General features: G+C 51.4%; 1 protein-coding gene across 1 annotated transcript in view; it reads right to left on the bottom strand.

Annotated features, from left to right (window-relative positions):
* Positions 1-16354, bottom strand: part of VPS13B (vacuolar protein sorting 13 homolog B) — a 759954-nt gene that overhangs the window by 5355 nt on the left and 738245 nt on the right. Inside the window, exons 56-61 of the mRNA XM_040625596.1 lie at positions 15198-16135; positions 11406-11615; positions 9157-9327; positions 2996-3172; positions 807-909; positions 53-302 (exon numbers count right to left, since the gene is read on the bottom strand). Coding sequence (XP_040481530.1) covers positions 53-302; positions 807-909; positions 2996-3172; positions 9157-9327; positions 11406-11615; positions 15198-16135 — 1849 coding nt within the window. The remainder of the gene's footprint in view (positions 1-52; positions 303-806; positions 910-2995; positions 3173-9156; positions 9328-11405; positions 11616-15197; positions 16136-16354) is intronic.

Below are 16354 nucleotides of genomic sequence, written 5' to 3'. Positions count from 1 at the left end.
TTACCAGCGGTCAGCCCGCATCTCAACTTCCCCGGTGTTTTCTGAAATGTACCTCCACATCGCAGGCCACTCTTGGCTGCTTGAGCTGTACGGTGAGCAGGCTGCTTTGCTTGCTGTCCTGTGCACAGTCGATCTCCGTGACGGGGAAGGCCTGCTGCTGCGTGTCCTCGCTGACACTCACCACGAAGAGCACTTCTGATGTCAGCAGCAAGCACCCTTCGTGCTCCTGGCCTGAGCCCCTCACCAGAACTACATCCAGAGCCATGTGGACTTCCGGTCTGCCCAGAGACTGAAGCATTTTCCTGTTTCAAAAGGGAAAAGGGAGGCGAGAAGCCAGTTTGGAAAAGATGGTCCTATACCAGCGCTCACTGTACCAAGGACTGGGGCGTTCTCACAGTTCCCCAAAGGCAAAGGGCTCTCACCAATCTGATTATTACTTTTAGCTTGAAATGTAATTGTCACTTTAGCTCTCAAACGGATTCTGGCCAACAGAGCCCAGTTCCTCCTGGGGACAAAGATTTCCCTTGGCTCCTTTTCTTCCCAATAGAAATGTCCCCCCTGATGAGAAGGCTGGTTCTCTAGGGAATCCCGGGTCCCCTCACAGGCCTGGGCTCCTCGGTCAGTGTGCCGTGTCCCCCGAGTGGTGTGCGAGAGGCTGGGAGTTGCGGCCAGCCCCGCATCTGGGGATGGCGGCCTCGCCCGGGCTCTGGGATGCCCCTGAGCTGCCGCAAGCAGGCTTGGGCTCCCCTGGAAGCACGGCCCGTTAACATCCATGTGCAGCTGAGCAGGCATCTAGATAATTTTACCAGACGTATTTGACGTGGCTGTTTGGAGCCTGGTCAGCATGCAGATCGCTTGGCTGATAGCGCTGCTTGGGAAGCTGAGAAAGTCCAGCTCCGTGTAAAATACCTGTGGTAAGAGAAGTAAGGGAGTTTTACTAGTTGTTTTCTGGAAGCCAGTTCCATGCTGTAGTGATGTCATCCGCTTACAGCCATCCATAAAGCGCTACAGGATCCAAAATGATGTCAAATCTTTGGAAGCAAGTGTATAGATAATCATTAAACACGGCCATGCTCTTAACTCTGGCGATCTTACATTAGCTACAGACTGAAAATGAATGAACTACAGTCCAAGCATCGACTGGACTGGCAATTAATGGAAGCATAATGCTCCTGGGAGTAATCAGTCCCGAGCAATCGCTCACACACTGTTACAATTTATGTGATAAAGTCATGACTGTTGGTTGACTTCCTTGCTTCATGTTACGATACTTCCGTATCTGTGCTGTGGCTGGGCACATAAACACAACACAGAGATGTGCACAAAGGCACATGCTTTGCCTAGATACAGTATTTAAGTGACTTAATCCAGCTGTTAAACATGAACCCATGTACATTTATGAGCACTCTCGGGGCCTCTGGTTTATTCCACGTTCTCCCCGGTGCCAGCACCAAACGAGGGCACCCGGCAGCAGCCACGCAGGCCTCTAAGGAGCCTCTCCAGAACCAAAGATGGTGCAGCATGTGTGCTTTCTGGGGGCTTGTAAATGTTTATAAACGAGGCACAGTCATTAGACTAAGAGTTAGTGGTTTGTAAAACCTTCAGTGCAGTAATAAAAGTTTTACAAGAATGATGGAAAGCAACAAGGCCATGTGAAGCCCTGTTCTGAGATGCTCTTCCAGAAGGGAGAGGTCCTCAGCCCTGGGAAACTCGCGGGGAGGGACAATGGCATTTTCAACACCAAAGGACTTTATGAAGGATGAGTTGACTTCACCTCGCTGGAGTCCACTGCAACACGGACAGTTCTGAAGAACGCGTGAGCGCTTGGTAAGGGGGATCTGACCGGGCCGCCGGCGGGCAGCAGCAGCTCTGTTTCTCTGCGAGTGAAAACGTCATTCACAGAAGCAGAGGGAGAGAAACGAGGAGGGCGGCGAGGGGAAAAGCGAGGAGAACACATGTTTGCGTCTGTGTGGTCTCTTAAAGGAACCTTCCGGATGGCTGGCTGAGTGCGGCCACTCGTCTCCCACTCTCTTCCTTTCAGACACTGCTTTCATGCCCTGACCTGGCCGCCTCTTGTCAGATCGACTGGGATGCAGGACGCCTGCCTGGCAAAGGCGAGCGCCCGCCTGTGGTCTGTGATGCGGGCTCGGCAGCCTGCTCCCTGACCCAAGCGACGACACCGATTTCAGGTCACAAGAGAACAGCTCCAGCCACCGGTTTATTACGTCACTTCCACGTGCTCCGCCGAGAATGGAGAAGAGCAGCGCGGGCCGAGGCGCTTCCCTTCCCGCGCACGCGCAAGTGCGGCACGGGCCCCAGCACGCCACCATCCGGGCCGCCAGCCCGAGCTGCACAGCTGCCTGCTTGGGACCGGGGCTCAGCTGTAGATCGCGTGCCTTTGCTGCGGCGGCCGGACACTCGGCGGCCGGACACTCGGCCCAGCAGCAAGAGCAGAGCCTGCAGACGCTGGGCTCTGTGGGCGCGCGCTTTCTCGTTCTCCAAATACACACGCGTCACAGATATCTTCCCGCCTTATAACCGATTTTTCCTTTCCAACTGGTCACCAGAAAAAGGACTAATTCTATTCTCTGCTCCAATATTTTCGACACATTGCTCTCATCTGTCCTCGACCTCTAACTGGCTACTTCTCATTAAAGTCTATTTTACACTTGATCTTAGCCAAAAGGCCAAGAAGCAATCATTAAAGTCTATTTTATTAGATGTACTGTAAAAAGATTCTGTGAGATAGATCTAATGAAACTAATTGATTTCTTGGGTCTATAATTATTATAATTATTAGTAGTACGATTTTCCTCTTTCCATAAATAAGCATAAGGAGGTGAGAAAGACAGCTATTTATCTTTTTATAGGTTCATCCATTTTATTTTTCGCTGCTTTGCCATGTGAAGGCCTAGATTATCTCGGAGTCCTTGGTATAATAACGCAAGTTAGTGGGTCATGTCTGAGCTGGCCTGACAGGTGCCCCACGACTTACCGTAGCCAGTCTGTGACACAAGCTCAGCGGCTCCTCCGATGGGCTTTGTGAACACCCCCATGAGTCCTTTGCCCACGCCTGAGATGACGCCCTTGGCCTTGTGTCCTGCTGAAGCATGAGCCTCGGATGTTCTCTGGAAGTTCTGCATGGGCTGATCGACTATGCCCGCAATTGCACCTGAAAAACAGCAAAAGCCCCTAGTGAGGATTGAGGCTTAAAATCCTGAGAAAGTCAAAACCTACAATCCAGAACACAGTTTTGTTTGGATTGAAAATGAAAACCCACCCTCATTACAAAGTTCTTTACTATACATTCATTTACCAATTATGTAAGTTCACTGGGCATTAAGACATTTATGATCGTCATCAAAACACAATGTTCAGACTGGGTTTGGTCCATCACAGTGAGGATCTGTGAAGTTCAGTTCAGAATTTAATAAACATGTCAGACTGTTCTGAAGTGACGCTCACATGCCTTTGTCCAGAAACCAGGGAACACCGTCTAGGGAAGAGAGCTAACAATTGCTCAGGAGAGGGCAAGCCTTCTCAGCCTAATCAATTTTCACCGAATTAGGAGCATGAAGAAATTGGAAGAGGCCATCCCCTTTCCCTATTCTCCCTTTTAATAATGATTAGAGCGATTCTTTAATAATATTAATGTTAATATGTAAGAGTAATTGTTGATATTGCAATTATTTCTATAATAGCTAATCTGTTTTGAGTGGTTACTATGTGCTGGGGACTGAATCAAGAGTATTACTATATGAGATCATTAATCCTCATAATCCTAGGAGTCAGACATGGTTTTCATTCTCATCTCCTAGATAAGGCTGCTGAGCACAGAGAGGTTAAGGAGTTTTGCCCCCAAGGTCACACAGCTGTCTTGTGCTGGAGCCAGGATTCGAGTCTGGAGAGGCAGAGTCACAGCCCAGCTCTTCACCACCAAGCTATTCACTGATCCTGTTTATAAAACAGGCTCTTCCTTTTGCCAGTCTTAGAAACACTTCCTTCCTTCCCACTTCAATTGAGGTTTGGCCACTTACTCTTCACTTTAGAACAGCTACCGAACCCTGCTCTCACTAGTCTGCTCTCACGCTTTCCCGGAGGGCAACCGGGCCGGTCAGGGACCAGCTCCTGTGGGTCCCTCCTCCTCACTCCCCTTACTCTGAGGGGCCCGTGAGGATATCTAGTAAAGGCCTCACCAGTCCTGATTTTTTTTTTTTTTCCAGTGATGGAGTAGAAGGTTCTCTAGTTCAGTAAGAGGTAAAAATTTCATTACAGTTCTTGACAGAATTTTCTGTTTTCAACTCAAACCTGCTAGGATTAATGGAAAATGCACAGTCCCCCTGGTAGAAATTTTAGTACATGTCAAATCCCATTACGCCAAATGCCACTAATTCAAAGCCTCTTGGGTAAATGGAGATTTCCAGGTCGCCGTTAATGACCTGCTAATTTCAAGTAATATTCTCCTGAACAAAATCCAGTAAAACAAAGGCCAGTTCCTTCAGGTCAGTTGTAAAGGGAATGTTCTTCATAGATTCTGTTCCTCTGAATTTGGACAGAGCCATTGAAATTTATGTATTGACAGATTAAGAATGACCTGAGGTGACAGGTCTGTTTCTCAACCTAGACCCAACGCTTCCCCAGACTTCTAAAGTACTGACTGGGGAGGCGGAGGAAGCTGCTCCCAGCTGGCCCCTGCTGCCCTGGCCGGGGAGGGCTGAGCAATCACTGCGTCGCAGCCCTCAACGCACCCCATCCTGGCACTCGGGCTGGGGAGCTTGCCTCCTGTTGAAGTCGGAGGGCTCTGAGGCTCTGCTCTCCATGCGTGAGGTCAGGTCACAGCAGCTGGGAAATGTTAATGGGGGGGCGGGTGGCCACCATTGGTGCACAGCGCAGTTAAGAACCCCGGGGTCTTCTCTTCGAATCATCTCATAGCAGACAGTTCAAAGTTGAGTCGGGGGGCAGGTGGTTACTTCCTTGAGGATCTCCCACTTCCCTTTAATGTGTCAGGCCTACCCTTGATAACCGTGAGGACCCACACCGAGCTCTAACTTCTAACTCCTAAGTGCAAACAGGTATCACAGTGAAACTCCCCTTTGATCTTCTACTTTCTCCAGCCACCGGCCACACTGAAGGCTCAGTTACTGTGGCTTTGACAGATAAACTATTTGGGCAGCCCAGAGAGGGGAAAATCTGAGCCTCATGACAAGGTGTTAGATTCGGAGAGGTAGAGAGGGAGCTGTCAGATCGCATGCCCTCGCCCAGCACCAGACCCCGGACGGGGAAGGCCTGTCACACACACCAACACCTCACTGGTCACCAGGTGCGAGCTGGAGACCAGAGAGGCCGTGAGAGCCTAGCAGCCATTTTGTGGTGTCTGCAGCCCAGGCCTGGAGAGAGGCAGCTTCTCGCAGGGCTTCAGAAGGCTCTCTTATTAAGTCTAATCCAGCTAAATCCCACAACTGGTAAATTATTTACTGTCATCTACTCGAACTCTGCTCTGAGGCTCTAAGTGGTGGAAACTGATCCCCAAACTTGTCTGTTGGCATCCGGCCCACGGGGTGGGCGGCCGCATGGAGACGGCTGTGATGTGATGAAGGGAGGAGAGGAAGGAAGCGCGCCTCGGAGGGAGGGGGGTTTCCCTGGACTCTGCGTGTGCTGGGTGGGGCAGAAATTGGGGGGTTTTCCTTCGCTCCCCTCTAGTCGGAGGAGGAGGAGGGCTTTCTTTGTTAGGCAAGGGAACTGGAAGGGCCCTCCTTTACCTCTTCCATGACTAGCTCCCAGCCTTGGGCAGAAAACACAGGCTTACTCATCCATGGAAGTTCCTCTGTGGCTATTCTGGTGCTGCCCTCACCACATGCTGTAATTTTATTTTGGACTTTTTTTTTTTTTAATCATAACAGCAGAGGCACAGGCCTGACGCTACAGCTCACCACTTCAGAGACAAACGAGACCTACACGCAGCACATTCAGTATTCCAGCTTGAGGCTAGCCTTTCTTGACCAGAACAGATTAGTTCACTGAGAAGGAAGCACGTCTGTTATTCCGAAATTCGCCACTAGCTGCGGCCAGGCCGCTGACGGCTGATCGTGGCAGCAGAGGAACTGCTCAGAAACGCCGTGTCTGGGGGCACGGCTCGCTCGCTCCCTCCCTCACTCCAGGGAAACGTCCTGATGCACCTGGTAGAGGCCTGTTTTGTTGGGATGCCACGCGGCATACCCAGAGTGGCTGTGGAGACGGAGGGGGTGGCTGCTGGGAAAGCTAGCAATGCTTCATACGTCAGGCAGCGGCCCAAGGAGAAGGGGATCAGAGAGGCGAGCTCTGACTTCCTGCCTTGGGTTTTCACGAGAGAGAAGTCACATCTGGGAGGGAACACGGAGTACGACAGTGACACGGAGCTCACATCCTCTCTCAGCGCAGACCCCAGGCTGCAGTAGAAAGGGGGGTGTCTGGGGGACAGATCTGGTAAATGTGCAAAAGCCTTATCACCACTTCTGCAGGCTAAACAGAATCTTCCCCAAAGCCACTGCTTTCTCAAAACTGAGGGGGGGAGGCTCATCTAAGAGCCTGGCGGCATCTCTCGGCCGGCCGGCGTGTCCTTGCTGACTCGGGGCCATGTGGCTGGCCAGGGCAGCTAAAGACTCCCTTTGACTTTTCAAGTACCTCCTAACACTCCGCCGTGTCCCCACGAGGGCCAAACAGAGGCAAGAAGGCCCGCCAAACCCATAAACATTTGGGGGAAACGTGTTTTTCCTACCCTGGAACTTTCAATTGTTCAGTCTCCCCACATCCTGATTGTCTCCAGGCTCGGAGCCCTCCAGGGTGGGTGACATGAGGAAAAGCCCAGGCTCTTGTCCTGGTGGAGGTCTGACCTGGGCAAGTCACTTCACCTCACATCCATGCTTGGGTTGTAGACCAAATAAGAGGACACACGTGAAAACGCTTTGTCAACGCTGACGTGTTCTTTAAAGACAGTTTTACTAAGTGGGTTGTTCACATTTCTCACAGAGGAAGAAACTGAGGAAGTAGTATTTTGCTTTCACTGAGCAGGGGTTTCAAACAATATGATAACAGCTCTAACTTCAATCAGGCACTTAATTGCATTTAGCAGTTTTAAACACCGTTTCTGGGGCTAAATTGAACGGTAATAAATCTATGCTTTTCCAGGTGAGGGGACTAGATTGGTCCTACTCTTCCTCTCGTCTTCCTGCCACACAGCAGGTAGTTCCGGGACGGGACGTTCTGAGATGAGCCAGGGGTGAAGTGGGACACAGAGCGTTCTGAGAGGGAGGGAAGCTGGTTTGAGCCAGCTCTGAGATGCCCACTGGGAACTAGCCTGTCTCAGGAGCACAGAAATGGGTGCGTGGCTCAGGGCGTGCTGCTGGAGGCAGGGCTCCTGGGGGTCTGGGGTCAGGCCAGAGGTTGCAGGTGCGGTCACTGCACACCCAGGAGGGATCTACGTCATCCACAGAACTCCTGAGTTTTTGGAAATGACCAGAGAGGCAGAAAGACTGTGAGCCTGCTGAAGTTTTACAGACAGACTGAATGATTCCCTGGCATGGATGAGGATGTGTAAGACACGACTACAGCAGAGATCAAAGTTTTAGGACTTTCTAGCCCGGTTAACAATAGGCGCCATATTAAAAGTGGCGCACCACAAAGGGAAGATCATGGCTCCTCCCGTAACGGATTTCTACTGTCAGGCACAATTTTATACAGTAGCAACCGGGTGGTGGGTGAGGGCGTCTCTGGGTGGGAAGACAACAGACTCGTTGGAATGGACGTAGCCACAGGCCAGCCAGCTCAGATCTCTGCTAGGCACCTGTAAACTCCCAAAAGAGCTTGCGTGGTGGGAAGGAGGCTCTTCTCCCCAGAATAGAGGGCATGGCATGAGCGGTGCTGTTTACCAAACACAGACCCTATGACTGGCCCATTATGGACCACTATTATTACCTCTAATAATGTTATTACCAGCCCCAATTTACAAAGGAGAAACCCAGGTTTACAGAAGGTAAGAATGTGTCTGAGGTCACAAAGAAAGGACCTGGACACCCTAGCCTGGGTCTGCTGGCTCCTCTGGAACGTGGTCCACTCCCACACCTTCCCCTGGCCTTCCGGAGCGCTCCTTTACCCAGCAGTTCCAGCCCAGGTCATAGTCTTCCAGTTTCCACGCATCACCACAGAATGTTATGACTTACACAATCTCTAGTAACTTAACCTGAGCTTGTAACTTCGTACTACTTCCTCCCAGAGCCTCAGCTGGCTGTGCTGCGAGTTGAGGGCTGTGGATAGAACTGCACGCTGGAGAGAGGACAAATCCTTTCAAGCTCATCTTTTCTGACCTCTGCTCTCCCTGCTTTGGGGCTCTTTGATCTCTGGGAGATGCACACTCCTTCCGATGAGCGGCAGGCAGGCTGCCAAGCAATACAGTTTTAAATTCCTTTGCAAACAAATAAACAAAAGATACCCTTGAAAACCCTGCTCTGCAAAATCTCAGCTCTGAAGCTTCCTTTTTATAGAGTTTTCCAAAGCAACTTATTTTTCGAACATTTGTAGTATTTGGAAATATCCGCAGCAATCTTCACTTCTAACTATACCATCTGGCTGCTTGACAACTGGTAATTACTGAGTCAGGCTGAGCCGGCACGCTTGGAAAAATAAAAGGCGAAAGCTGGGCTCCTCACTGAAGTTTACATGACATTTGCACGTTGCTCAAGCGCTTCTCGAACAAAGGCGAGCGTCTGCAGCGTCTGCAGCGTCTGTGGTCGGGCAGGGGACGGTGCCTCCGACGGCCGCCCGTTACTCACTTTCACAAGCAAACGGCCGTGGGCTGCCGTCCCTGTGTTGACACCCCCACGCTCAGCGCGCCTCCTCTGGCACGACGCTCTTCTGGAGAGCCACCCTGAGGGCAGAGATGGGGTTTATACTGGGAGCACGGGAGGGCGGAGCGTGGGCATTTGTGCAGGTGAGCCTCCCACCGGGCAGGGCCTGGGAAGGCCCCTCACAGCCGCACAGGGGCTCTGGGATGCGGGGTAGGAAGCAGAGCGAGCGCCTGACCCCCCAGCCGCACCCCCCCACGCCTCGGCCCCGTCTGCAGAAAGGGCGAAAACTTCACAGCCCCCGCCCCCCACCCCGCGCAGGTCCCCTGCAGCCCCTTACCGAGCAGGCTGATGCCCAGCCGGGACAGGCCCTGCCGGAGCCCCTCGCCCAGGCTCTCGGGCAGCCGCCGCCGCCACTCCTCCTGCCGCTTGTAGTGCTCCTCGTCCAGCGACAGGCGGTCCATGTTCCGCGCCAGGCTTGTGGCCAGGTTGGTGACGGAGGTGAGGGTGCCTGAGGGTGCAAGAGCACACGGGTTGGCCTTCTGGTTACCCACCCGCTGGCTTCCCCTGGAGCGGTCCCCAGAGGGCGGTGGGGTGGCAGTGGCAGCACATCTGTGCCTCCGCACATGCCGAGGTGGCGAGCGATGGGGGCTTCCTTTGGGCAGCCTGAAGCAACAGCCTTAAGGAAATGAGGGGCAGGGGCGCCTGACTGGCTCATCTGGGGGAGTGTGCAGCTCTTGACCTTGGGGTTGTGAGTCTGAGCTCCATGTTGAGTGTAGAGGTTACTTAAAAATAAAATCTTTAAAAAAATGAGGTGAAGATTAACACTTGCTTATAAGGATGATGGCACACCTCGAAAGGGGTAGGATGAGAATCTCTGTTGCCAGAAAAATGCCCAGAGTTTCAGATGAAACTACCATCCACTATGGTGGGGTTGTCAAGGACTGGCTAACACAGTTAATTTTGAAGTCCTCCTTGAGGCCCAGTGTTGAAGGTTAAACTCTGTTCTGATTTTAAAGGTTAAGGTTATGTTGCTGAATCTGAGACAGACTGTAAAGAAACAATTCTACTTAGGAATAAAATTTATTCCCTCCTTAAGCAAAGGGCACCACTAAACTTTATCATTTGACATTCTGAGGAACCAATGATCGGGCCACAGACAAGATGTGTAGTTTTGATTCTCAGGATGTTAGCTGAAAAAAGTGAGGACACTAAAGGGAATAAATCATGTGAAAGCCATGATTTTGTCTGGTTCTCCTAAGAAAGGCTATCTCAGCATCTTGCTCAAAACAGTCCCCAACCCCTCTAGCAAGTCTGCAGAGATCTCAGTGAGGCAAGACTGAAAGACATCAATGGACAGATCCTGAAACTGACGAATGAACCCCTGTTAGTGGACACTTAGTTCCAAGAAGACATGGAAGATGTCGTTACAGCTGCACCTTTACCAGCAATCTAAAAAGAAAACGTCCATGCGCACACACAGACACCAAAAAACGAAACAGATTTTTGCTAAGAGAAGGAGAGAACAAGTGTAAAAAAACATTCAGTGAGTCACTATGCTAAAATTACCACGGGGTTCAATTTAGCAGGTGTTGGGTGTCTTATTTGAAAATAAAAACAACAGAACCACGAAGATTCAAGTGAGTGAGAAATCCACCAGTGACTCATCTGTGAGTTTCTTCGGCTCTCAGCTCGCAGGCCTCCTGGACGGCTGGGGCCTGGGGGAGTGAGCCTGTCCTTGTCCACACAACTCGGTTTATGCTCTTGCGTTCTCCTGCCAGCCCACCCCCCACCCCCCTACAGAGGATGGGTGCTCATATTTCAAGCTCCTCTTCTTTTGAGTCTTCCAGAGACTTCTATAACCTGCCCATCATTACAGAGTTGCAGCACGGTTGACATTAAAAAAGCCTTTTATGGGGGAGAAGCCCTTTGCCCTGTTTTCCCTGCCTCCTGCTGAGAAGAAAAGGGGACTCAGATGGCCCTTGTTAGTTCCCAAGTCACTGCCAACCTGACCAAAATATCGTCAGGCACACACGGATAAAACGAAAACATGCCCTTCACGTGGGCAGCAGCCTGGCTTCTGCGCCTGGCGGACCGTCTGGGCCACAAGATGGCACTGTTGACGTGGCCTGCTAGCCGGAGGCCGGCTGCTCCCCGCCAGAGCGGCTTCCGTGTCAAAACGTACCCATCTCCTTCCAAAAGTTATGACAACTGTATCTACATTAAAAAAAATGATGAGGCAACACAGTGTAGGGTTTCTGATGTTTAGCAGAAGTCCTGAACACCTTTAATATTTCTGTATTTATCACATGGAATAACAGTTGAGCCAATCTCTGTTTTCCCAATGGGAGGTTTAAAATTCTGAAGTTTCTGAAACATTTTCACACACTGCCGGCAAAGAGTGATCTGTTTAAAACATAAGACATTCTATGTGAGCTTTGTTACAGATCCAGCATTTCCCTGCAACCCAACAGGCCCAGCAAAGGCAGAGGCACGTCGCGCACCGAAAACTTCAGTGTGTTCTTTAAAAATAAAAAATAAGGGAAGGAATAAAAATGAGGCGTTATGAAAAGGAACCAGAACAGCTACCTTTGGAAATGTGCTTTACGAAGGATGTTGTCCCTCTGGAAACGCCGCTCACAAAGGCTCCCGGGCCTCTGGTCAGCCCTTCGTACGGAAGCCTGAAGAAGTCGGCGATTCCGTTCCCGATACTGCGCACCAAACTCGCGGGGCTGCCGAGGATCTCCAGAGACCCGACCACCCAGCCTGTGGGGGACCGAACGGAGGGGTTACTGAAACCTTAAACACAGCACTTTCAACGTTTGGGAAAAGTGACCCATTTTCCCTGCAATTCATTTTTCACACTGGAATTGAGAATGTAATAAGCTCGTCTGGAGCAAAACATGGGCAATAACTCCTTCCCTGTGAATTCATAAATGGCAAACTTTCATACTTTATAAATCAACGTGATCCTTTTGGCAGCCTCGCAAATAGCTTTACTCTGACTTCCTTGCCCGAGCCTCCTGTGCTCCTGCTACAAGGGACCTGTGTGCAGGGGACGCAGACTCCCCCGCCCAAGGAGAGGCGGTCTCTTAGGGCGCAGGTGTTTGCAGGCTGGGAAGTTATCTGTAAAACCAGCCCAGGGCAGCGGAGGCACCGGGAGGAGGAGGAGGTGGGGCCTGGTCGGGGGAGGAGGCCAGATGCTAAATGGGGTGTCGCAAAGGAGAGGCAAAGTTCTGACAAGGATGGAGGAGTTATTTTTAATCTTTCCCAATCCTACCAAGCTGAGTGCTTCCCTTTGGAGCGGAGCTGGAGCCAGACAAATGTCTCCCCTTCCACCCCAGCTTCAGTTGTGTAAACATCGGTGACATGGACATACTGATTAGGTTAGCGAGAGGGGAGTGTTCCCTTCCAGTGTCCCGGGAGGGGAGCTTTGGATCTGGTTTCCTATTCGAGCGGGGGCTTGCCAGGGGCTGGCCTGCTCCGTGGCCTGACTGTGGTGTCTGATGCCTCGTGGGAACATGGCTGTGGTGTGAACTGCAGCAGTGGCTTCCCTTCACCTTCCTCCTCAGGGTGGGGGCTCGGCTCTCACCCAGGGGACAGGAGGTGCAGGCAAGGCCAAGGACTAAGCGCAGGATTCTAGACTGGGCGGCTTCCTCTGGGAACCACGGACCCTCCAGCCTGGGGCTGAGAGCACTCTCGTGGGGAGGCCGTGGGGCCGGGACTCATGTGGGAGCCAATCCTGCCTCAGCAGCAGATTCTTGGAGGACAAGCCTGGGACAGACACTCCGTCAAGTCACTGATCCCAGGGGGTCAGGAAGGTGTGGCTGCAAGAAGCAAGCCAGAGCCCTGAGGGTTTCTAGGCCCAGCCCCTAGAGGGAGAGGAACAGTGTTAAATTTGGAGCCCACTCCTCTTCTCCGGAACAGTAGCTGGGTAACAACAGGGAATCATTTCCAGAGACACGGACTATAAAGGGCCAGCCTATGGGTACAAGGCATTCAGCTTATTTAATGCGCCCAGCAATTGTGCAAGTGAAGGACTAGTCCCTCCCTTTACATAAATTCAGAGGAGCTAATGACTACAGGCAGAGGGGACCGAGGCGACTCTGACATGGTGTTACCCTGTCTCCACTTCCACTTACTTCTCCCAGGCAGGATGAGGAGGCAAGTGTGCTCCACTGTTCACAATCTCCTGCTGCTTAGACACGGGGGCTAGGTCTCCAACCCAGGTTTACCTGATTCCAGAGCCCACCCACCCTCTGTGAGCCTAGGCTGCAGTGAGGAAGCAGGATACCATGGAAGGTTGTGGAATATGGTTCCTTGGAGGGCTCTCTCTGTAGGTAAAGAAACAGCGGATTTCCTGTAGCCTGGAATAGTTATAAGGTTCCACCTGCAGGCAGCAAATTGGTCTAGAAACATCTTAATTCTCCTTCTCTCCATAGATTTCACACACAGATAAAGAAAGAAGAGTAAGCTATTGCCAAGCAAAGACCATCTACACAGACTAGTGTGGCGGGGGCCCAGTGTGAAGGGACACCACCCAGCCTCACTGTCTGGCTCCCCCAACTACCGGAAGGCGGGGTGTGGTCTCCTGGGTCAGGAGTACTGCCTGACGGGAGGGCCATGTGCGGACCGGAGCCACTTCTCAGTGGCATCTGAACTAGCCAGAAAAGGGCAGTAAGTATCCAAGGGCACCCCTTCTTTATTTTCCTCAAAAAGCAAATGTATCTTCTGCTTATTTGTTTGGAAATTTTATTGAAAAAGAGTGTCTGTCTCAAATTGAGACTTGCGTGTAGAGGGGCCCCAAGAAATTAGAAAGCCCACATGCTTTCCTTCCAATAGGGCTACTCATTTCTAATTCCTGTTCATGTTTAAAACCTTTTCAAGGTGAATCCACAAACTTCCCTAGAAATGAGGTCAGGGTAGGAACCTTCTAGTCAAGGTCAGTGGGCGAATCCTGTCCCATGTGAAATACAGATGCAACTTGCTCATCCCCAGGCCAAGCCCCCCTTCCCACAAGAATGCCAGTACGTTCTCTTGAATGCTCTTCTACCCGGGTGTCGGTAACCTCCTACCATCTTCCCATTTTGTCTGTAGCTTTTTAGTGACAGAATTCCCAACAGGCTCTAAAAACTTGGCCCTCTATATTAGAATTTCTTGTCCCAGCGTATAATGAGGTTGGGACAACGGCTCAGAGGATTTTTAGGTGGATTACAAAAAATCCAAACAGAATGTTCTTGTGAAAGCTCATTAAGAACAAAAAACAAAACAAAGAGCGTTTTTAGCACACAGGCTGCAGGGACATGGCTCCTTGGTGCCACAGTTGGGAGTTTCTTTGCCAGCTCATTACCTACATGGGTGCCCCCCACACCTCAGCATTATGGGGTGGCCTGGCGGGAGGCTTAGCCCTTCCCAGGCCCAGATCAGAGCCCAGGAACTTACGTGCCTGCTTCTCATGTTAAAAGCAAAAACTGCCTGAAAGGTTAAGTTTCTGGAATTGTTTATAAATATACCCATCTATTAAATTTGAAATGTTAACTGCTTATTTTTAAATGATTTCTTAGCAAGAGAGAAATATTTTCTTCATTGTTGTGCAAGCTATCAAAACAATAGTCCCAGCAGGGCCCTCCCCTGATCTTGTCATTTTCAGTTAAGACTTCTGGGTAACCTTATTAACTCTATGAATTTCATTACCGAGAAAATGTAATCTCACCAGTCTGGCAACAACATGGGTCATTTACTGCTACAATGTTAGCTTATATGGGAATGCTTTCACCAAGTACAAGGGTATAAACGTTTTTCTTTGTTACTCACAGAAAGGAAGACTGTCATGTTCTTTGCTAGAAAGAACCCACAAGACCAACTCTGGTTGGTGTTTGTTGCTTGAATTCATGGGACCACAAGGGGCTGGATAATCACACTGAAACCGTGTTGGAGTGAATTTAGGCGAGGAATGCGTGTTCTGACGCCCGTTACCACAGAATATTCTGAGACCACTCTGCCCCTGCACTCCACCGTTCGCACACAGTACTCGCCATCCGACCTTGTTGACACATATTCAAACCACCCCCCACAGACTTCTCCATCTCAGGTCTGTGGAGAAGCTGAGACACCAACCACTTTCTTTTTGCCATCGGTCTAGACAGGCCGGGCCACACTGGATCGCTAGAAGGCTCTTTATGCCTCTTACGAGCACACAAATCCTCTGAATCTCTCACCTACAGCTATTCATGGACTGACAACCTACCACTGGATTTCAGCCCCAGGGGCTGAGGCCTGGGGCTAGTTTTCCCGACTACACTAGCGTGCTAACACCGAGTCTTGTACCTGCAGGGAGCTGCCAGAACGTTCCTGCTACGTGGAGTTAAAATTCTAAGTTACCTAACAGCAGATTATCAAAGCTCCTATCTGCTTGAGTGTTTATTAAGTGCCAAGCACTTTTATTTGATCCTCTCAGAAATCCTAAAACCCATTTTATAGATGAGGAAACGGAGACGCGGGGAGGTTCAAGAACTCGCCTGGGCCTTCGCGCTGGCAGAGTGTGGATTTCAATCCGGCGCGGACGCACCGCAAAGCCCAAGATGGGGCCTCGCTCGAACACCGAGAAGGAGAGCGGCGTGTGGTCGGACGCGATGTAGAGCTTGAGGGACGCGTGGATGCTGACGAGGAGGCTCACCGGCCGGATCACCAGCCTGCGGAACTTCACGGGATGCACCAGGGCCCTGGCGTGCTGGCTGACCTGCGCCGGCAGCGGCTGCTTGCCAGCCCAGGGCCCGGCGGGGGCGGCGGCCGGGCCCCCGGCGGGAAGGTAGGTCTCGAACAGAGTCTTGATGTAGTACACGAACGTATCTTCCACGTACAGCCGGGCCGGCTTCAGTTCAAAACGGAACTCGTGCATCTCCTCCAGGAGGCAGCTCTGGCCCTCGGTTAGGGTCAGGTGGACTCTGATAAAACAGTTCTTCTTGTACTCCTCCAGGTCCCTGCTGGACGCGAGGAGGCTCTGCATTTTGGACCACTGCATGGCTTCGGTTTTTTCTCCCTGGCAGACCAAGACGGCGAAGTGGAAGTTGGACTTGTTGTACAGCTGGTTGTCCAACTGCAGGTCCCCACAGCAGACCTCCACACAGTGCAGCTGGGGGGCGGCCATAGCGGCCTCGGCCCCGGGCTGGGCACCGGCCATGGGGGCCACGTGGACAAAGACGTTGTCCAGGGTGAGTCTCAGGAGCTCAGACGATACTTCGTGGTGGGTGAGGTCATCAAACACCACCAGGCTCAGCTGAGTGATGAGCAGTTTCAATGTCACAGTCTTCTCCAGAGTTCTAGATGAGAAAGGGAAAAGAACATCAGTCTGCCTGCTCTTCGTTTTCTTTCCTTTTCTTCTCTTCCTTCCTTCCCTCCCTCACTCCCTCCTTTCCCCCACCCTTCCTCCCTTTCCTTCCTCCCTTTCCTTCCTCCCTTCCTTCCTTCCTTCCTTCCTTCCTCCCTCCCTCCTTTCCCCCACCCTTCCTCCCTTTCCTTCCTCCCTTTCCTTCCTCCCT

The sequence above is a fragment of the Ursus maritimus genome, unplaced genomic scaffold, assembly GCF_017311325.1.
Source record: "Ursus maritimus isolate PB19 unplaced genomic scaffold, ASM1731132v1 scaffold_9, whole genome shotgun sequence".
NCBI classification, from domain to species: domain Eukaryota; kingdom Metazoa; phylum Chordata; class Mammalia; order Carnivora; family Ursidae; genus Ursus; species Ursus maritimus.
Note: the sequence above shows the minus strand (reverse complement) of the source record. Positions and strands in the feature narration are given on the sequence as shown.